Source organism: Cygnus atratus, chromosome Z (assembly GCF_013377495.2).
Source record: "Cygnus atratus isolate AKBS03 ecotype Queensland, Australia chromosome Z, CAtr_DNAZoo_HiC_assembly, whole genome shotgun sequence".
In the NCBI taxonomy this organism is placed as follows: Eukaryota; Metazoa; Chordata; class Aves; order Anseriformes; family Anatidae; genus Cygnus; species Cygnus atratus.
This window is the reverse complement of record NC_066396.1, coordinates 35,559,303-35,583,119: the sequence shown is the minus strand read 5'-3', so window position 1 is coordinate 35,583,119 and position 23,817 is coordinate 35,559,303. Positions and strand designations below refer to the sequence as shown.

The window sequence follows — 23,817 nt, the reverse complement described above, 5'->3', positions numbered from 1 at the left end:
TGCAATTTGTATGTTTTGGCACCAGAACACAGTGCAGCGGTGATGGTTTGATGGTTCTCCGGGCTCCTGCTAGCGCCGTAGGTAGTAGGGGGGGATAAAACGAAGTAGCAGCAGCAGATGGACACTGCAGCATGGGCTCAGTAACGCTGAACTGCTCCTTGCCGCTCTGCCAGAGTACAGCAGGTTTCTGTGAGGACTGTTTTACCAGTGATGCAGCATAATTTGGTAAGAAAGGTGAGACACAATGTCACCCTGTTCCTGCATGGGCCCATGCAGGACCTGACATACCCCACTGCACTTGTAGTCAAAATGGGTATGGTATAAAGACTACAAGAATGAGAACTGGGACTACTTCTATGAGAGATCATTCTTTTGGGCAAATTTCTCCAACACTGCAACAAGAGATGAGATGAAAAAGATGAGATGGATGAGAAAAGGGAAAAGCACAGGTGTTGAAAAGCCTAACGGCTGCTGCATCTTGCATGTCTGCACCTACAAATTGCTTACAGCGACTAAAACTGCTACCTGAAGATGCTTGCAAGGACAATTAGTGGGTTATAACCAGGAGTTTTGCACTGGGTTTCACATAAAATGAAGGAGCATGAACACAGGTCTCAGTCTCAAATCTCTGAATCCAAGGAAATTCCCCAGACTTCTGTGAAAGCATTTTACATTTATCCCCGAAGCATGTTAAGTCAGCCCCTGGTTCAGGAATTGCACCCTTACAGAGCACAACACGCAGGACTTTGCATTATGAAACAGATCGAAGCCTGGTGAAACGGCCACCCTGACCTTCCGCAATAACACACCGTGCCTAAAGCAACACAGCCAAATCTCATTATTCAGATTTTGGCTGTACTCGGGGGAAGGGGGGGGGGAGGGGTAAAGAAAATTGAAAAAAAGGTCACTGTACCGCGGATTTAGAAAGTCAGACCGAGCAAATGCAGGCAGAACCCAGTCCTCGGAACGGGAGCTCCGAGGCCCACGCGGGGGGAGGCAGTGCCCAGCCCTACACACGCGTGAGACCTACAGACCTGTGGACACCTGTGCGTGCCCACGCACAGCCGTGCACACTGACACACTGCGTGAACCCTTGCACACTCACACACCTGTGCATGCTCACACACTCATGCACCATGCATGCCCATGCATACCCATGCACGCCTGTGCACCATGCACACCCATCCATGCCTATGCATGCCTGTGCACACTCACACACCTGTGCACGCTCACACAGCTGTGCACCATGCACACCCGTGCATACCCACACCCGTGCACCATGCATGCCCGTGCATGCCCATGCACACCACTGCATCCTCACAGATCTGTACACACTCATACACCCGTGCACCATGCACACCCGTGCATGCCCATGCATACCTGTGCACGCTCACACTTGTGCACCATGCACACCCGTGCACGCTCACAGATCCGCACACACCAACACACTCATGTACACCCGTGCATGCCGACGCACACCCGTGCACTCACAGATCCGTGCACTCACACACCCGTGCATGCCTACGCACACCCGTGCACGCTCACGCACCCCTGCACCGTGCACACCCATGCAACCCGTGCATTCCCACGCACACCTGTGCACACTCTCACACGCGTGCACCGCGCGCCCTCGTGCAAACCCACTTCCCTCGCGCCCCCCCCGTGCGCGCGCGCGCACGCACACGAACACACACACACACACACACACACATCCCGGCGAGCGCCCCGCACGCCCCCTGCGGCGCGGGCACCTGGGTGGCTTTGTGGAACTGCTTCTTCAGGCCGGCCACCGACATGGCGCCAGGCGGCAGAGCGGGGCCGAGCGGGGCCGAGCGGGGCCGAACGGAGCCGAACGGAGCCGAGCGCTGCCGTGGGGTCCGCGCGTGCCGCTGCCGCTGCCCGCAGCCCCGCGCTGCCGGACGGGGAGGAGGCAGGCGTCAGGCGCCGGCCGCGCGGCGCTGCGGGGGCGCCGTGACGTCAGGGTCGGCCGCACCGCCCCCCCGCCCCCCCCCCTTCCCCCCCCCCTCCCCCCCGCGAGCCGCCACAACGGCCGGAGCTAACGGCTGGTGCTGCGGCCCCTCAGCCTGTACCCACTTCAGACACAGAGCCCTGTACCCACACAGAGCCCCCGGGGACGCAGCCCAAGCCGGGCAGTCCCGGTGCCTGAAGGAGCGGTGCAGCCGTTCCGGTTCCTTCAGGCCTCCGGTTTGCCACAGGGGTTCCCCCGACGCACAGCTCGCTTCTCACCCCCCCCCCCCCGTCCCCGTCCCTGTGCCGGTGACACCAGCAGGGAGCCAAATGTGAAGGCTGCCCTGCTGGCACGGCTGCTGGCTTCAAGGTAAAAAGCCTCGATTGATATCTGGGCTTTTTACTGCGCTTGGTATCGATAAACGTCGATACCAAGTTCTCTAGCATCTCAGTCAGATGGGTTTTAAACACTCGCGGAAAAGTAGTTAACGATTATTTGGCGCTGCCAGCAAAAGCCTAAACAATGTGAGAGCAGCGTGATTCAAACGTAATGATCCTTCTCTGCAGGCTGGACCCATCGCTGTGCATGTGTGCCGCAAATTAGCACAGCCAAGATGTGTGTTCACACAACGCTCAGCCAGCTGGCTGAAAGCAGCCATGCTACCTTGGCTTTGTAACACCGTCACAACAAACACTCACCACAAGCTAGATAGGATGATTCACACTAGACGGGATGAAAATATTTTCAGAACTACCTGAAGACGTTTTTAAACTGCACATGGACTTGCTGTGGTGTACCACAGATGCTTGGTGCACCCAGCAAAGCTGCAGCACTGCACTGTGCAGGCCCACATCCCACTTCTGGCACAGGCTGCCCAGAGAAGCTGTGGATGCCCCATCCCCAAAGGTGTTCAATGCCAGCCTGGATGGGGCTTTGAGCAACCTGATCTAGTGGGAGGTGTCCCTGCCCGTGGCAGTGGGATGATTGGAATTAGAAGGTCCCTTCCAACCAAAAACATTCTGTGATTCTATGATACGATGTGATACGATCTCAGCTCTGTGAAGCACATGAAAGCACCAAGACCCCATGCCCCTGACCCAGAAGTGCAGTTCTCCAAAGGGACTTGCAGTGAGGGAAAGAATCATGATTGCAAGTCACATCTCTGCTTTCTGAAGCATTCCCAACATTGTTAATAATGAAGAATGGCAAACCAATAATATCACTCTGCTCATTGTAGAATGAGAGCTTGCAACAGCCAAGTCCTGGGCGCAGCAGTAGGTGTTGCTTTCTGACCTAGTCCCAAGCCACACAGAAACACTTCCATCCACTTTAGTGTTTGTATTATTTTGAAGGATGAAAAATGAGACTGTATGGAGATTCCAGGTGAGGAGTGGGAGTTTCTTGTGTTCGCCGTTGTGCGTTTGACAGAGAACTTCCACTGTATGTAGTACTTGGGAAAGGGCTCTGCAGTCTGCATACACAGTTAAGACATAGAAAGTAGACCTAGGAAAACTAGAAATGTTGTCATTTTAATTACTTATGTAAAATTAACATATGTTAACTATGTTAAACTATGTATGTAAAATTAACATATGTTAACTATTAACATATGTTAACTATATGTTAACATAACTATGTTAATGAATCACTGCTGCATTTCAGTATCTACAGGTTGCCACTGCAATTTCAGAAAAATAGATTCTGGTTCATTAAAGGTTTTACATGGAAATTATATGAATGAGAGACAATATAGGCCTAGAAAAAGTCCATCAAAATCAGTTTTTAGGGATAAACTGGAAATACAAGGCATCCTTTTACAGTATTATGCCCCTGCAACTCCTATTGCAAGTTGATTACAACTATGCTGCCCACCTGTAAATCAGCCCAAATAGTAGTTGGAAGTCCTGACTTACATACTGTTACCAGTTTTGTGTAGTTGCATTCTCACAGCTGAATCAAACACTACTAATTGTTCTCACAATTTTTATTTTATTTCAAAGAACACTTATATTCCTGGAAGCTGAAAGTACTTTCTTTACTAAAATACAATTCATGCTTGTCAGTGTCAATGGACTTACAACTACGTTGACTAAATTAAATGGTGAAGTTTATTGTCCAAAGACAACTTTGTTTGGTATATGCTTTTCAGTATATCACATCATTTGTGACTCTGGTTATTGTTCATTACAGTTTATTAAAACAGAAGTCATCGCACTGAAGTGGACTTCAGAGCATTACTCACCTAGATTTCTCTAAGAGAATCATAGAATCATAGATAATAAACTGTAGTGAACAATAACAATATGTTTGCTTATAACATATCATATCTCATTCTGCAATATTTATATTTATTTATGATATGTATAGATATATGTACATGCAAAATTAATTAAGAAAATATCATTGTTCCATATCCAAGCAATAACCAAATGCAGTAAGTATTTTGTTACAGGTAACCCTAATCCTGTCTTTTGTTCACACTGTTACAACTTTGAGTGGTTAATCACTGTTTTCTCATATAACACATCGTTGATTCTGCAAATGTAGAACTGCATGCTACTTCTAGCAATATTTGCGTTATGTGATGACTTTGAGAGCAAAATACTTTACTAATTTAAAAATGCTGTGCAAGTACAATGGATAGTAATACTTAGAAAGTATTTCATATGTCACAGAAAGAATTGTGTTTTTGACTACCCAAGAGCTGTAGGGTGAACTTGTAAGCATTGATAGAATGGTAAAGATCATACGAGTTTCATTTCAGAGAATTTAGAATGGCAAGAATCTTCCCTATTTCACCAGTTGCCCGCACATGAATTCTTCATTTTTTTAAAGAAGGCAAAGAAGAAAACATATAAAACAAAACAAAACAAATAAAATAAAATAAAATAAAATAAATTAAATTAAATTCTATACTAGATTATTAAAGCAGCAATTAATTTGAGGTATGTTAAGCTCCTGACTCAAGTTGTCTGATTTTTGGAACCCTTACAAGTAGACATTGTCAGACTAATTGGGACAGAACATTGCTGAAAACAATACTTTGGCTTTTTCTAGCAGAACGCACAAAATTTCATAATCTTCTTCAAAATATAAGTAATCTAAACTGCATTATTCAGCAAAATAAGGTGGAGAAGTCTTTCGTGGTTACCTAGATGGTAGCATGAATTCTTTATAAAATGTAGCAATTTCCAGCTCAGTACAGTACTAAGCTAAAGCCTGATGGCAGAAAGAGTTTTCCATTAATGTTTGAACATGATCTTCCTTAACACAAGTAAAAGGCTTGTTCCCATTTACTTTGCACCTTGATTTCAGTCTAAAGTTTTTGTTAATTTCTTTGGGCACAAACACAGTAACATGCTCATTTTTTCTCAGAACCCTCATTTCATTCTTTTGCAGTGGTGTTTCAATTATGTTGTTTGGCCATTCTTAGCTTAATTCTCAAGTTATGCCTCATATTTTACTCCAAGGAACTGAAATCCCTTTTACAGAGAGAGAATAAAGGGGAGGCACAAGTAGATCATTTTCAGGAAATTGGAGCTTGATATAATTCCCATTGTCAGCAGATCAAGATGCATAGCAGAGCTCCAGAAGACTTCAGCCTCTACTGATACAGAAATCTAGACATCTTCCAGCAGTGGTATGAGACAGCCCCCATGCTCCTTTCATAAGCAAGAAGTTTTAAAGATGCAATCTACTGTACAGCTCTAAAGCCAGTAAGAAATGAACAGCTATTTTAATTCTGAAAGTCATTATGTGAAAGAAGTGGAAAAAATATGATTAATTTCAATAGACCCTGAAGAATTTGATCCCTATGTTTTTTTAATACCAGCTCCATCTTGTCTTTTTTTTTTTTTTAATTCAGTTAACTAGTATTTCCAACAGCACAAAGAGATGTAAAGTATAATAAAATCCCTTGATAGTTTGCCCACCAAAATAAAATAAAATGCTAAGAATAAAAGAAAAACATTAGGAAGAGTTACTTGAGCCAAAGAATTCAAAAATAAATTCCAGGAGAGAATGTTGTGGCTACATATTACAGGTTCTTGCAGAATGTGCATTGGAAGCAAATCACTCTGTTCCAGCAGTTATGAAGTAATAAAGGCACATTGAAAGACCAAAGGTCAATGTAATCAAACAAGATGAAACCATCAGGCATTATGAACACAACTCTTTCAAAATAGATAACATAGAAACACCAGAATGTACTTACAATGTTCACTCACACTTCACTGGGGAAATATTTGGATATTTATAAAGGTACTTACAGTGTCCCATTGATGATCTTACATGAAAACTTTGTTGATATTATACACACTTTGCTTGTGTAAGATAGAAAATATAAAACAACCTTACAAATGGGAATCCAAGCTCCAGGGAAGGTTCAGCCAATTACCCACAGTTGCTCAGAAACTGTGTAGGTCAACCAGAAATTAAACAAGAAACTCTACCTTGCATATCAAAGTCATTGTTCAAAACCTAATCCATTCAGCTACTCTTCTATAAGTCAGCTAGCAAAGACAGGTGAATTCAAAGAAGGTAAATCAGCAGGAACTGACTGATCTTATGAAAATAAAACCGATTATTTAATTGGTTAGTTTATCAAAAGAGTGAAAAAATAGATGTGAATACATTGTGTTACTCTGTCCATCATCACAGCAATTGAGCATGTAAGTAAGACATAAAGGAAACAAAAAGAAATTGCATTAACCCCTTATCTCTTAAAAAATGAATTCCTACATTGATTGGGAAATATCTTGGCAGTTCAGACAGTACACAAGATGTAGGCAGCTAGTCCCAAGGAAGGGAAGATGGAAACACCCAAGAACAAAAGAAACAGGACAGAAAAATGTCCATAAACCACATCCTCTTTTTGGAATTACAGCAGCCATTTCTTTTTGCAGAAAACAAACAAACAAACAAAACAAAACAAAATAAACAAACAAAAAAACCATGATAAGCAGTTTTTTTTTCTATCATTGAAGTGTTATTATTCTTCCAAACAACATTGTAGAGAAAGTAAATATCTGAATTCTGGTGTTTGTTTCAAGCATTATATAAATTATCCAGATTTAGTCCCAACAGATCTACCCTTTCAAACCATCCAATTCCAGTCTTACGGATTTAAAAATTCAATTTTCTTTCTTGGTACATGATTGACAGATGATGTTTCCTATAGAGAGTTCTTATTTATAAAATGGTACAAAGCTTAACTGGACACAATACTCTGATACTGCACTTCCTCTCAGATTCATTCCCTTGCCGATTTGTAGCAGGTTATCAGCTACTACGTGGAGCAGATGTTAGCATGTCCACATCACCAGCTCCCAGGAGGCAGAGCACAGCAAAAAGGTAAGCATCATTTGTTCTTGCCAAAACTAATGAGTGTTCCTTGTCATCTGCTTGTTTGTGGGAGCCCCTTACTGTACTGTACCAGCAGGCCTGCCATAAATAAAGCTCTGCAGCCAGCATAGTCTTATTTCTGATAACTTAAATTAATCTAACCTATACAGTGAGATATTCCATCTCTTGATTCATTACAGATTACATTACATGTAGATAAATAAAATTTGATCAGAGTGTGCAAAGTGGGAACTTACCAGACTGCTTGCAAAATTCTTACTCAGTTTTTCATTCCTGTGCTATAATTCTGTTTTACCTAACTGACCATTTTATTTTTGCTCATGTTTTTATTACATTGTGGATGTTTTTAATATTTTAATCTTTAGAAACTTTTATCATATTATCTTTACCTCCCTGTGCCACACATGGAGCTGATACAAACTAACATAGACCATCTAAAGAAATGTCTGGCTTTTCAGACTTCAAGGCCTGAGAATCAATGACTAGCCAGTTTTTCTTGACTTTCTGCTCCCCTTTAAAATTTATTTTCTTTTGCGGAAGCATGGGTTGGCTAATAGAGAACAAAATGTTCCAGACAGGTGAAGTGAGAGAGATATACAGAAATACAAGATAGAACTGCAGAACATCCAAGGTAATTTTTTGGCAGACATTGTTAAGGTGAAAACATCTTCGGGGATTCAAATTACCATTGCAGTCAGCATGAAACAACCACAGTTTCATATCAAATGATATAAGAACATGAGCTTTAAAGAACAAACAGCAGTTCCAGCTTTGCAGCCACAGCTGAATCAGTAAATTCTGGTGCAGTAATGTGCCATTAGCTCTTAACCTCCATCAGAACAAAATGCACAACTTTTTACCCATATATGTATGTTTCATGGTATTACCACTAATCCATGTGAGGTTTGGGGTACAGACTGGTTATTCTGTCATGTTGAATGTCCAATAATTACTGTGATCAGATAGCATTAAAATCATTTTGTGTCCAATTGTTCATATTTTTGTCCACAGATTCAGAGGCTATCCCATCCGTGCCTGTTTGATGACCTGAGAAGAATTATCTGCCACGCGTGACACAGGTTAGTCATGAAGTTCACAGATGTTATGACCTATTCCCCTATGAGCTCCTTAATGCAAGAATGATGTTACGACATTACGACATTAATGCAAACGTAAGGCTCCACAAGCTTCACATTTTACAATGGTTTAGTCTTTGTACAGAAAGACTGCTTCTGAGATTTTTGTGTAGATCAAATAGGCCATGTATGGGACAACAGAGGCAATGAAAGAGTAATTGAAGTATTCAAAGTCTTCATGACTTTTCTTCTTGAAAAAACACCTGGTACACCTTGATTTTGACCTGCCACATTGGATAGTTAGTAATATGAATGAAGCACCCAAATCTCTCTCTCTCCTTCTCAAGCTTTGTGGTTGTTTGTTTGGTTTGTTCGTTGGTTGTGTTTTTTTTGGTTCGTTGGTTCATTAGTTTTGTTTCTAATTTTCATTAGTTGTGTAAAGATTATCAGTTCCAGTAAAAAACTTGTAATAATTATCACTAAGAATGCTATGTGTTGTACCACATAACAGATCCCAGCCAAGTTCTGATCCAGGGACCTCAATGACAAACAAATGTACCTTGAGTACCCTAGTCAGGATATTTAAGCTGGGAAGATAGAGACCTTTGCTATGCAGTATGCATTGTGCCCCCATTAAAATGAATGTTCCTACACTCACTGTTTTTAGTGCTAAAAAAGAACCAGTTTTAAGAGGAGTCTAGGATGCCTCGGGTTCTCAGTCCTTCATTAACTACCCTAAGTGAACAAACTGGCATGGGGATCCAGGTATTGGTATGAGAAAATAAAACAGAGTGTCATTCCAGAGCTTGGCATCACCCATACTGCTTTCACTTTATAGACCCCTCTCTATTAAGTAAGTAACCAGTACTTCTCTCTCACCGAGACGATCAATATTCCATCTTTTTGCTGCACAGGGGGGCTTTCAGAATGCCACTGTTTGTTGTTGTTGTTGTTGTTGTTGTTGTTCCAATTCTATGACTGAATTCAAGTTATAACAGAGTTTGCACAGAAAACAAAGAATTGACTTCCAATATATCTCCAGTGGTTACAGAGAATTTATACAATGAGTGAAGTTGTTTTATATAATTGATTAGGGATCACAGTTTGGACTAACCTGAAGTCTTAAACTGGAGAGTAAAATATAAAGTAGCAAATTTTGCTGCTTCTACAAAAACAAAACAGATAACAATAAAGTCTCCCACCTCCACTGACTACAAAAACAAGAAACAGTTCTGGTCATACACCTGCTAAACAAAGATTACTCCTCTATTCCCTACAGCCTGTTTCTTTGCTGCAGGGCATTCTAAGTATTTTCCTCAAAAATGTGACACAGGGTAATTCACCAAAGTGTTGTGAGATAATCAAGCTATATTTTCCCATAACCTTTTCTATAACCTGCATGAGAGAATCAATACAGCCTGAGCAGAAACATGCAGAGTATGTATGACTCTTTTATGTATGTATATATGTATGTATATATATATGTATATATGTATTTTATGTATGTATGTATAAATAGGTATGACTCTTGTACTGCATTGTGGAAGACAGACATTCATAAAAGCAGGCAGCACGCTCTTGACAGGGTACAATATTTTTTCAGAAAGGCTCCAGGACTTAGATTTCCTTAGCCCCAGAAATTCAGCAAGGTAGATAGCAGTAGAAGTGTTCATTATTCCTTAAAAATTAATCTAAATGCCCCACAAGAAATAGGAGTAGAAAGTCAATGAGAAAAGAGTGAATACTGAGCACTATGCAAACTTCTCAACCCATCTTTCTCTAAGCAGCCTAAGGAGGTCATGTCCATGTCCATTGCCTGGCCTATTATTTAACTTTAAACATAATTTCTGAGATTCTGTGATACGTATTCTCTTTAAAGCACTGGCCAGCTCATTTCATTCCCTTTTGTCTGCATTATAGTCAAAGGTTACAGTTTTGTGTTCCCTGCTCCTAACATATATATATATAAAACAAACGTCTTTGTCCCAGAGTACAATGGGTTTTGAGGCAAATACAGAAATTAGCTAGTTCTCATGACTCTGCTTATGCGAGAGGTTTAATAACAAACTAGAAGAGGGATTGACAACCATTTCCACCCGTAATTTCAGAACCAGCCTATAACCATATCTCTCTATTCGTGTATAGAGTAGAATCATAGAATCATCTAGGACAGAAAAGACCTTCAACATCATCAACCTGACCTATTGAGTCCCATCACTAAACCATGTCCCTTAATGCCACATTCGTACATCTCTTAAGCACCTCCAGGAGTTACTCCACTACCACCCTGTGAAGCCCATTCCAATGCTTGACCACCCTCTCCATGAAGAAATTCTTCTTAATGTCCAATCTAAACCTCCCCTGGTACAACTTGAGGCCATTTCCTCATGTCCTGAGAAGACAACACCACCCTCCTCACTGCAACCTTTCAGGCAGTTGTAGGGAGCAATGAGGTCTCCCCTCAGCCTCCTCTTCTCTGTAACAAACAACCTCAGTTCCCTCAGTGGTTCCTCCTAAGTCTTGTCTTTAGTCTCTTCATCAGCTTCATTGGTCTTCTCTGCACATGCTCAAGCAACTCAGTATCCTTCTTCTAGCCAGGGGCCCAAAACTGGACACAGTATTTGAGGTGTGGTCTCACCAGTGCTGAGTACAGGAGATCACTTTCCTAGTTCTGCTGGCCACACTGTTTCTGTTGAAGGCCAGGATGCTGTTGGCCTTCTTGGCCACCTGGGCACACTGCTGATTCATATTCAGCTAGCTGTTGATGAGCACCCCCAGGTCTTTTTCTGCTGGAAAGCTTTTCAGCCACTTCCAGATGTGCCTGTTCTCTCAACAGACTCTAAAAAATAAAAAAGACAACCAGCACAGATGTAGATTTTTTACAATGCAGTTGTCTAAACTTAGATGTGATGAATCTCATTCAACATCTGCATTCCTGGAGATATTGAAACCCAGGCGAACATGGCCATAAACAATCCAGTGCAGCTGACCCTGCCCTGAGCAGGGGGCTGGACTGCACAATGTTTTGAGGTGCTGGCCAGCTTCGACTAGTCTGCGACTCTGTAATACATTCTCTGATCTTTGGTGAGTCTTCAAAGCTGGAAGAAAATATCCTGAGATAGTAAATAAACAACTTTAAAATGTAATGCACCTTTGTAAGGACAATTCTCTTTCCAAGCATGCCTTTTTCTCAAGCCTGGAAGAAATATCATTTGTGGGTTTGTGCTCAGTGCAACATACCACTTTACTCTTTGCTAGTGATGTCATGTAGACTGCTGATCAGTAAATTTGCCTCACATACAGCACAGATTTACACTGAAGTTCTACGCTGCCAAAACAACATTTCAAAATCAATAAGAACCATGCTGTTATAAGTACTAAATTATAAAATAATATTTTTGCTGGAAGTGTTTCAGTTTTTTAAAGGAAATGTTTGGTGGAAATGAGGAAGAAGGACTGCAGGCTGATGATGCTTTCCAAAGCAGGTAAATTAATAAAAGAGAAGAGAGCTGGTTCATACATTAGGAAATGGATGTTGTCTCCCCTCCCAGTAAAACGAGTATATGTATGCTTTGCTGAAGTCCCAGTGAGACTTCTGAAAGAGACAAACACTGCCTGTGCAAACAGCATAAGTTGTATTAACTGAGTACACACAGCTTTTTGTTGAAATGCACACAGAACATGCTTTATAGGTAGGTTATTAGAAAAGAAGGATATGGTTGAAAAAATCAGGAAGGATTTTTTTTGTTCCCTTCTGTTTTTGCATTTAGAAGTCATGATGACTTTGTGCAGAAGACTTAGTTTTCTAAATATGCCAGTATGGATATCAAAAAAAAGGGAGTACCTCTCCCTGTGAACTTGAGAGACCTTCTGAAAGATGGATTCAAGCTTTGAGGGGTGCTCTCCTTCCTCAGCACATAACGTAAAATCGAATACCCTGAACAAAATGCCTTGCACTTTGCTTCTGTTATTTCTTGGCCTATGCTCATTAAATTATTTGTTCATGTTAAAAGGAAAACACACTTTAAGCATCCCTGGTTTTGTTTACACTTTCCACTAGAAACTGAATTTTGAGCCTGATGAGAAAGTCAGGCATACTGTAAAGGAGGTGGTGGAAGCTTCAGTGTCTTCCCCCAGCACTGGATGTGGGTTATTGAAGTTACAAACACACACACACGCAAAAAAAAAAAAAAAAAAAAAAAAAGCATCAGGTTTTGCAACGAACTAATTCAAGCAGTAAAAACAATTTCTTTAGTTTCTTCTTCCGAAGAGCAGCGGCTTGCCTTAGGCCTGCTCTGAAGAGAAATGTTTAAATCTTTTAGATGCACCTTTCCATCTGTTGTTCGGTTTGTCAGAGACCATTAGGATCTCTCGAACTGCTCAAAGTGCTTCTGCCTTGCACTTGCCTCTGCCGCAAAGCTTTAAAATACCAGTACTGGAAAGTGACCTTGGATGATGTAGCTCTGTACTGTCATCAGGCCATACTTTCTAATGTCATTTTAAATATGCTGTCAACATCAGTGCATACAAGACAAAATAGGCCAGCTGCTCCCAGATGTTGATGGGATGCCAGGAGTCTGAGCTGATATTCAGAAATGAACAATTGAAGGAAGCACTTACTGCTTTCCCATACAACGTTCAAGACTTCAGGCACTGCCAGACTATAAATATCTTCAGCTCAAGCTGCTTAAGGTCACTGAACTAGCATTAACAGTGAACAATCATTTACGCATTAAACTCTCACATCATCACAATTAGTGGACCTGCTGAGAAAGCAAACATTATAGAATAACTGTCATTAAGGAATTAAATCCTTCAGTTGTATATTGTGATCCTGTGCTCAAAGAAAAATAGGCTAAAAATTGTGCAGTTTTGTTCTTATAGCTCTAAACAGGTTCTTATTTTAGACCACTTCCTAAATCTTGGCATTGTGCTTTCTGGAGTTATTTATAGCATGTGCGAAAGGGCCAAGCATAATCATTATTCTAGGGAGTCCTTACAAAAATCCCCAAACCCCAGTTCAAATCTTCCCAGTTCCTGTTCAGTAGATCTCCCGCTACATTGCTCTTAACATTGCCTTTATCACGTGCTTAGATAGTTCCAGATACATCACTATATGAAGAAGCTAAAGAGGTGCAGTACATCATGTAAGATAAGGTACACAGCCTGTATTAATCATTCAAGGAACAGTCTTGCACATACATTTTTAAAGCAGTCACTGAAAGCCATCTTTTCTTGTATATTTCTTCCTGTTCCTTGTTCACCAAACAAACCATTTTCTTACTTTCCTTTTCTTCTTACATAATCATTCTTTCCCTGGGTATTTTATCCAGTGGCTGCCACGCTACGTTTGTCTTGAGTTCTCTTCTTGACAGCATTTTTGCTCTCCAGTTCATGTTAGATTTGACTGCATCTGTATGCCATTTTTGCACTTCGATATTTCCAGTTTTTTACCTTCAGCCACAAGGATGTGGTAGGAAGTTACCTGAGCTGGTGGGAGGATACCATTCTTTCTCAGAGATGAGAGAAAGGAAACCAGAAAAGCTAATGCCAAAGTCTTCCCTCAAACTTAGTTAAAAACAATGGCCCGTGTGTATGAGATCCTTCGGAGATTAAACTGGGGGATTAGTGACGCCAAATTCATTATCATGTTAAAGAGGTTGACTACTGTTGTGCCTGGTACCATTAAAATCACTAAGATTTTCATGTGCTTGCTTCTATCAAGTACCAGTTGCCAATATAGCTTTTTCCTATGAAATACAGAAGCCAGTGTAGGAGAGCCTTCAGAGTGAGATTTACACATTGCCTTACTTAGCATATGAGGGCAAGATGAGTGAGAGATTTTGGTTGCTGCAAAATGGATTCACTAAATGCAAGAAGTGGTGCATTACCTGTGTAAAAGTGATGTAGTTATTTCCAAAGGGGAGTCAGAAATCCAGAATGATTTTCAAAGCTGTCTCTTTTGATAAGTGCAGTGATCTCAATCTGAGTGGACTTTCCAAAGAGCAAATTGAGTATAAGAGCAAGAATGGGTTTCCAGCTTTGAATTCATTAAGATCTAGATTTCAGTGAAAAACACCTATGCTTTTCAGTTGTAAATGAAGAAAAAGCAAGCCTTTTGGATTTGCCTTTTAAAACAAATATATGAAGCATTGTTTTCCTTCATTTCTACTCACTGTACCTTTATAAGCGTTGTGGCAGTGTTTAGACTTTTAAAATTTAAAAAAAAAAAAAAAGGTTTGAGTAAAGAGCAATTTCAACATCACTAGATAACCTCAAGGCATGATCTTTCTCTGCATGGTGATCTTTGCAGTGGGGACTCTGACTGCTGATACGGACACTAGCACCATAGTGTCTTCTTCCTTCAAGGAAATTTTTTTTTTTTTGAGACTTGGCAATATAGATGTCTGAAAGAAATAAAGGTTCCTTTACTCTGAAACGTATGGTGGAGTAAAATACATTGAAACTCTGTATCCCATAGGAGTATTGTACATTGCTGTAACAATCGCCTGTTCATCTGTTAAAGAGGCTGGGTGATCATTATTTTGATGCCTACAACGCCTAGAGCATCTGCTGAAATTAGGCCTTAGGCTCCTGGATGCAGGATTGTTTCCACTGGGCTTAAGATAATTTAACAAGTGCTGAAATGTTTCCCTTACAGGAATGTGGGGAAATTCTACCAAACTCTGCAGCATAGACATATCCACAAGGTTGGAATCCGAGCTGAAATCAGTATACCCGAAATTTAAATTGAGGACTGTGTTCCTAAAACTCAGTATTTTAAGAATGTGACTATCTTCTCTGCCCATGCTACTTTGTCCATAGTATACAGCAACTCTATATTTTTCTACAGGTTCCAATCAATTCTGCCTTTGGCATCTTCTCCAGCATAAGCATTCTAAGCATGCTTAAAGAGACTGAAAGATATGTTTAGCACACAGCAACCAGCACGGACTACTTCGATTTCTGTGTTCCTCAGAGCAAAATCTTTATTCCATTTAAATCAATGGGGGATGTGACTTCTGAAGCCAACAGACTCTGACCCATACCTTCATTCCTACAGCACAGGAAAACATGCATTTAAAGGCTCAGCATTACGTCTTGGGCTGGACAAGCTGCCTTGTTACCTAAAGGCTATTGCAGGTGAACACAAAGTCGATCTCTTGCAAGAAGATTAAGCCATGAGGATAAAGTTCATGCCATTTCTCACTCTTTCTCAGCTTGTGGTTTTTTGTTTGTTTGTTTGTTTTTTTCTGCCCTTCCTCTCCTCCCCGTGCTGTGACTGGCTGGATTTCCGCAGCCCCACAGCAAGCTGTGTCAGGAAACTGATACAGCTGAGAACTAACCAAATGCAAGAAAATGGGTTCAGTTTGTTTTCACCCACATAGCTACCAGCAGTAGCCCAAAGGGAGCAGCCAAAAGGCACATGCAGACAAGTGAGGGAGTGATGGAGAGATCCTTGTTTTTTATGGCAGGCAGCATTCCTGTTGGTTTAATGTGACTGCAAAACCACAGCCTGAGTAATGCCTGGTCACCACTTAGTACTCAGCAGGGAAAGAAACCCTAATGGGAAAGATGGAGCAGTCAAAACCACACTGTAATTTAAAGTCTTTGTAGATGGGTACCATATCAGAAAAAAATAAATTTAAATAAAACTTCACTTGGAAAGCAGAAGAGAAGACAGCATTTGGTTTTGAAGCCCATAATAAATTAAACATCTTTTAGTTTAGTCAGGTGCTGGCAACTGAATCCTATGAAACCAAGGAACTCCATATAAAAGGAGAATGTAAGAAGACTCTTCTATATTAAACAAAGAATGGAGTTAAAATAAAACTGGTGAAGAGTGTGTGGCTAACCTCGTCAAAAAAAGAAAAGGAATCTGGCAGTTTTGCAGAGCAGATCAGGAGCAGATTCTGGGAAAAAAGCTCAGAGAACATCACTAGGGTAGGGCAGGGCGGAGGGGAACACAATACATTTCTGACGGAACAATAAGACTTTGTCAAGGACAGGAAGTCAGAGTCTGTTATGAAGCTAAGTGAGAGCTCACAGCACTCTGTATCTGAGCATCCAAATACTACAAGAAACAATATCTGAGGATGGCAGGTGTGGTTTAACCCCTGTGGGCAGCTCAGCCCCACACAGCCACTCGCTCGGCCCCCAGTAGGATGGGGAGGAGAATCAGGTGGATAAAAGTGAGAAAATTCATGGGTTGAGGTAAAAAGTTTAATAAGTTAAGCAAAAGCTGCATTTGCAAGCAAAGCAAAATAAGGAATTTGTTCACTACTTCCCATCAGCAGGCAGATGTCCACTCCTTTCCAGAAAGCATGGCCCCAGCATGTGTAATAGCTGCTTGGGAAGACAAATGTGATCACTGTGTACATCCCCTCCACTCCCACCGCTTCCTACCTCCATTCATCCAGGTTTTTATTGCTGGGCATGACACCGTATGGTGTGGGACACCCCTCTGGCCAGCCTGGGACAGCTGTCCTGGCTGTGTCCCCTCCCAGCTCCTGGAGCATCCCCAGGCTCCTCGCTGGCAGGGCAGCATGAGGAGCTGGAAAGGCCTTGGCTCTGTGTGAGCACTGCTCTGCAGCAACTAAAACATCAGTGTGTTGTCAGCACTGTTTTCATAACAAATTCAAAACATATGAGCTGCTATGAAGAAAATTAACCAAATTAGCCAAAACCAGTACAAAATGGGTAAAATTTACATACAATTCTTAACATGGAAGAAAAACAGCCAAGAAATAAAATTCCTTTCCTAAGCTTGCAAGCATAAGCAGAGTACGCTCACTGTACAAAGATGACATCAGTCATGTTTTCAGATGAGTTCTTCTGGCAGTGGAATAAATCTGGACAATTGTGGCACACATCAGACACAAGAGGAAAAAATATTGTCATAGCAATGCAGAAAGTATGGCGGAGGAGGTGAATAAGATTCAGAGTGATGAGCTTACCCTGATAGAATAATACAATTACAATTTAACTAAACTAATTCAGTTTTACGAACTTTCTCCTTCAGCTTCCATTAGTAACAAAACCAGGGTCTAAATTAAACCCTTTCACAGGTTAACCACCCCAAAGGTACCCTAGACTGCTGCTCTTTGCTCATAAGTTGTTGCCCAAATTCAAAGACCTCAGCATTATCCCATTCTCAGAGTGAACTGTATCGTTTTTTCTGTGACTTGTGTTTCATTAGGAATCAACATCTAAGCTATGGTGCTCTTATTCATTAAAACTATTATTTTTTCCAGTTTTCTTCTTGGTTTAGTTGGTGGGTAAAAATATTATATAATTATTTTATATTATAATACATAATATATAATATTATATAATTATATTATAATTGTAATATAGTTATTAGTTATTAATAAGTTGATCAGAAAAATATGTTTGAATCATTTTCTCCAATAATTTTTTTTTTAGCAATGACAACTCATATTTTTTCATAAGTAGAATTAGGACTGCTCGCTTGAAGGGGCAGCTGTATGAAGCCTAGAACACATCTAATATCTAGAACACATCCAATAACATGTTTAACTCACAACAGTTATCAAACAGGTTATATTTTTCCTTTTGGCTTAAGGTTGTTATGGCAAATGAAGGCTATAAAAAGATGTACTCATTAGGAAGAGTCAAGGGTAGACAAGGGAGAACATACACATGTATATTTCATTAAGCCAATAAAAATGATATATAAACCACAGTAATGTCAGAAGCAATTTACTGCTACTCAGGGTTGAACTCTACTAAAAATTTCATGAGCATAGATCAGGATTATTTTGTGGGACCATCTTTAGGCATGTTACAATTGATTCATTTTCCTCTCTCTATTTTGACAGACTGATGCGAAACCCCCATAAAGCCATTGGATATTTCACAAGAAGGGAAGTTTGTTTTTCTGTCCATCTGCACTTTCTTTTAAACCGAGTCATTGATTACACAGGGGACATAAGCAGTTGATGAAAAGGTAAAGCAAGGTAAAGCTTGTTGGAAAGTCACTGTATTTTTTGCAACATTCTAGGATTTATGACTTTAGCCTGCAGACCATAACAAGAGGCAGATTCTTTCTGGTTTATGTGTGTAGCATGTCACACATTACCAACAAACAGCATGCAGTAAAGCACACACAAGACAATGAGTCACTGCTGTTTTACAGCCAGCGGAATTTGGAGCAACAGAGCTTAAAAATGAATAGCCATTATTTCTCCCTGTCACAGAGTCTTCTTAGAAGTTTGGAGGGATTGGGGACTGAAGGAGGGAATCACTGATGTAAGATTGTATTATTGTCCAATGTAAATATTACATTAGAATTGGCATAGGTTTGCTTCTTTGTTTATGAATGATTAAAGTCCTCTTTTTTTAAAGCCATATTCTAGACTAGTGATTTTTTTTTTTGAATTGTTTGTAACAGACTTAGTATAACTATTAAAAAGTGCTTCACAGGTTATTTCCTTGCTACAGATTTTCCCCATCCTTGTCGGAGTATCTGCACAGACTTCAGTTCTTTGAGCATGTCAAAACAGAATCATTGGTCATTTAGGTTTAAGTTCCTGAAGTACAACCTATTGGCACAGGTCACTGTGCAGCAAAACAGCGTGACAGGAAAAGTAGGAGGGAGGAAAAGCAGCACGGGTGTCCACATCAGCTAAGAGAAACACAAACTCCACCGGCTGTCATGTCTGGTGACAGTCTGTGATCTGTGTGTTGCAGCACAGGGAAACAGCTCTGACTTTTATGCCTGACTTGGTCCATGACTGATAGATTCCAAATCTCTGGATGAACCTAGTGGTACTGCCCCCACATTTCAGTTCCTTGGGTGCAAAGTGTTCTTCAAATGTAAGACATAAATAATACTAGATAGCTTATTTCTGTATGTTGGCCTTTATCATTGAGTTTAAATGTTAATTACCAGACAGATGCTGATGCTACTCTGGTTTCAATGGCACCATTCGCCACTCTCCATCATACAGGTCTGTAGGCAGAAACTTACTGATCTCAACAGACAAAATCTGATGGACAAAGGTGCTCTGGAAAGCTGCTGAAGAGTAGACTTTGCATACAGAGGAAGCTGGGAGACTTCATTCAAGTAATGATTGTGATAAAATTTATAACATGAGAATTATGACTAGGTTATATTTACTGTTCAAGGGAAGAAATTTTTTTTGAAGAACTGAGCAGTCTCTGGTACTTTACCTATCTGTCACTAAAAACAGGATCATATTCCAAGTTAGTTAAAGGATCAAAATTAACAGCACACATTCAAGTAGAAGAGGAGAAGCAAATCATAATGAAGCATTATGGCTTGGAAAAGAACAATGAATCAAGAACAATACTGCTTATTACAATTTAGGAAAAAAAAAAGAAAAGGAAAGTTAGAAAGTCATAAGAAGGAATCAGTCCACATCCAGCTCCTGCAATTAGCTTCTGTTCTGTAGCAAACAGGTGACTTGACAAAGTCTCAGAATAGGAGGGATCCTGCCCTTTCATTGCTCTACTAAAGATAAGACATGAATATATAAGAGAGCTTTAAGAGTGACAAAAACACACATCTTAGAATGTAGGTAAGACAACTTCCTTAAAATCCTTAAAATGGATTGAGACTTTCCTTCTACAGAGTACACAGAGGGTGCAGATAGGAGAAGGCAGGAAGGAGGCATTGCCACTGGTCTGGGATCTGGTGCCTGCATTGCACTGTTATTCTTCATTCCTTTAATAACAGTCAACAGTGACTCAAGAGGGGGTGCCTAGGGGACTTCTAGTGTGCTTAAAATTCAGGAGATGCTCAGTCCTCCTCCTCATCCTGGCTGTGCCACCGCAAGCCCCTCACATTCATGAATACTGAAATCTCCCTCCTAGAGATTCTCAACAAATTGTACGTGTTGCTCAGCAGGGAAGCCAGGATCATAGGAAACCAGACAGAAAGCTGGTCTGCACTGTATCAGGATAGAGCTCTTTGCCTTGAAATCTAAAACTAAGTTATCAAATTGTCACTGTGGCAAGTGTCTGCAGAGTTTCTGTCATAATGCCAGGATTCGTACTGAATCAGACCTCACGAATGACTTGTAAATCCTCTTCACATAGCACCTTAAATACAGATGCTATTTTGGGGGAGGATAATACCAGGAAAAACCCTTATCCAGTTAATTCCATGCAAAAAAAAGCCTTATAATGGAACTTAGCCTCTTCCTCTACCCTACTTGTCTTCATATGTTGTGCTTCAGTGCCATCCAGTGTTAGACACAAGGTCATTTACATAAAACAAAACAAAACAGAACAAAACAAACAAACAAAAAAAACCCCTCTGATACTTTAATACTTCACTTTCTGATTTACCTTTCCATGTCCACCGTACATATATCCAGTATCACATAATCACAGAATTGTAGGCATTGGAAGGGACCTCAAGAGATCATCGGGTCCAACCCCCCTGCCAAAATAGGTTCCCTAGAGTAGGTTGCCCAGGTAGGCAACTCAACCCAATTAATATTTTAAAAATCTTTTAGAAATATTCATTTTTTAGTTCAATTATAGATTTCAAGTGCTAAACATTGAAAAGGATCACAGTGATTTGACAAATCCTGTCCCTCCCCCCACCCCAAATAAAATAAAGGTTCTTTAATCCTAGTTACTCAGTGGCAGTTCAGATCCACTGCAAACTATGTATGTGCTCCCTGTTAGTTTGCTGCCTGGACAGAAGGTCTGTACTATCTGCAGAGCATGTCCGTTTCAATCCTAAAAGACTGAGAACATATCTTGTAACCACTCCCTTGTAAAGGAAGCTCCAATAAAGTCTTTTTGTGAAGAAGAGTACTTTACTGAGAGAATTTTTCTTAAAAACAAAAACAAAAACAAAACAAAACAAAAAGAAAAAAAAACAACAAAACAACAACAACAACAACAACAACAACAAACTCATTTTTCCATTTGGACTTAAAGACTGAATACGAGATTGTAGCATTTCATTGCACTGTCTTTTAAAGATGACCATCAGTCAGTGCAGAACTGATGAACTTCTCCACGAACCTTCACTAGGCACCACCTGGCCTGAGCTGTGCCCCAGGAGAGCCCACCTCCGGCCCTGTCACCTGCTGCAGCTGCCAAATTGCTGTTTGTCATTCCTGGGCTGACCCTGAACGTAAGCCACCACTTCACATTGCCTGATGGCTAAAGGCCTGTCACAGGACCCTGCGGTGATGGCTCTGAGGCATGTGCCATGGGAGCCATCCCTTCTCATCCAGGGCTGGGCACTGGAGGGGTCTGTGCTTCTTGAACAAGCACACAGCCTCCTTTGCAGGCACAGCTGAAATCATTGGGATGATTTCCTGGTACCTTTGGGCTTTCAGGCCATGAAGCTGCTCTGTTCTGCCTAAAGAGATCATGGGTTCCCTGGGCTGGCTCTTGTCTTGTGCCAGCTAGTGGCCTCACTTGCTTTTTAATGCTTGGAAAGCCACATGACAAAAAAATAATGTAGAGAAATTCCTGTCTTGAACTAAATCCTTAAGGGCAAGCTGTTTGGAGAATATAGCAATGGCATCCCTAAATCTCCAAATTTCCTATATGTACAATATTCCGATAGTACAATCAGTTTTAAGTTTTAATGTATTATTTTTCTTCAGAAGAAAAAAGGCTAATTTTGAAGGACAAGTACAGAATCAGCAGCTTCACTATACAAACATCTGATTTTCACACTGATAAGCTATAGGTAGAGTTCCTGTTGACTGAAGTTACTTATGATGAGTGGTAGTGCACAGAAGAAAAAAAGACCTTGACCATACCTACTGAATGACAGTGAATCCCTTGGAATACCCAGTTCAATGTGGGTTCCTGATGCAAAGCCGTAGCTAAGAGGGTAAACGTGATCCTTGCATGTATAACTAGAAAAAGATCAAATAGAATATGGAAACAGCACTACCTTTTAAATAATAATCATGTGATGAGACCACTGCTTGGCACATATTTTCAAGTCTTTTTGCAGGTTGAACAAAATATAGAGACATAGCAGAGATGCATTACAATGCTTATGGTCCAGTCATATCCTCCTCCCCACATGCACACCGTGGTGAAATTAACGGTCTGTCTAGCTCACAGCCTTGATTACCTTTATGGGAGATTTTTCTGATAGTAATGAATGCAAAGCTTTGAATCTAGGCAATCTGAATGGGAAATCTTGAATTGTGAAAGTTGTTGATCTTAGTATTGTATTCTCCACAGCATCAGTTTTTCAGCCCAGGTTGAATGCCTTTTTAAATAAAAATTGTAACAACGTATGCTGCAAGTTCTGCTTTGTTCCATGACCCATAACCATGAAGGAAATGCGACTTTTATACAGCTGAGTAAGATGCAAATACTAATCCAGCTATCTCTGAAAGGTTGGTACTGTGACCTAAAAAATCTCAGAATATCAAGCCTCAACAAGCTGGACCCTCTGCTTATCTGGTTCGGGACCTGTCTGGGGACAGACTCCCTTCACAAAGTACTCTTATATCCGGTTTAATCACACCAAACTATCCAATAGTGATGCTCAAACTGTGGAACACAGCCATTGAAAGAGCTTTTTTTTTTTTTTTTTTTTTTTTTTTTTTCTCTCTTTGTTCCAATTTTCAGATTATAGTTTAATGAAATATTAATTTATTTGTAAAGATGAAACAGAAAAGGCAATTAACTTAACTGAGAGAATGATGGCCAAAATTAAAATACAGACCTTCCTGACTCCATAGCCTCTCTGCATTCCTGAAAATAAAACTAAAACTTGGCACATGTAGCAGCACAACTGAACTGATTTATGAACATCAGGCTACAACAGAAGTCAGGGAGCATTCTCTACTCTCTCAATCCTTCATTATACCCCAGAAAATCTCAGACCATGAAATCTCAAAATTAGACTTTTATTTATGTAAGAGATGAGTGCATAACAAGACAGAGTGAAGCACAGAAGTAAATGAAGGGGGTTCAAGGACTCAAAGACACAGAAAAATACAATAATATTTAATTCCAATGACTGTACTACACTTCACATCAAGGCACACAGAGAAAAGAAGATGGTGTAAACAGCTCTCTCTCTCTCTCTTTCCCTCTCTGAAAGCAAAGAGTGAGAAACCATGCAATAACTACATGAACATTTTGCCATTTTGAATTTCTCCCTGAATTCCTCTTTACTGGGACCACTAGGTCATACCATATCATTACAACTAGAGTCTCATTCATTTAAGAATATCCAGCCTTATCTTGCACCATGGAAGATACCAGGATTATTCAGACAATGCCGAAGTGCCGAAGCACACAGGGAGGAAGACATGCACAGTGCCTTCTCTAACGGCAAATCATCAGGATTGAAACAGATGGGCATCATTTGTCATAAGTGATCTACATTTTGGAAGACTCATGTCTCTGATTGGTTCCTATCAA

The 23,817-nt window shown here is 40.6% G+C and overlaps 1 protein-coding gene across 1 annotated transcript in view; it reads right to left on the bottom strand.

The window, feature by feature from the left end:
- SH3GL2 (SH3 domain containing GRB2 like 2, endophilin A1) overlaps positions 1 to 1,979 on the bottom strand; it is a 92,382-nt gene extending 90,403 nt beyond the window's left edge. Inside the window, exon 1 of the mRNA XM_035558565.2 lies at positions 1,752 to 1,979. Coding sequence (XP_035414458.1) covers positions 1,752 to 1,796 — 45 coding nt within the window. The 5' untranslated portion in view covers positions 1,797 to 1,979. The remainder of the gene's footprint in view (positions 1 to 1,751) is intronic.
- Positions 1,980 to 23,817: the final 21,838 nt, after the last annotated feature.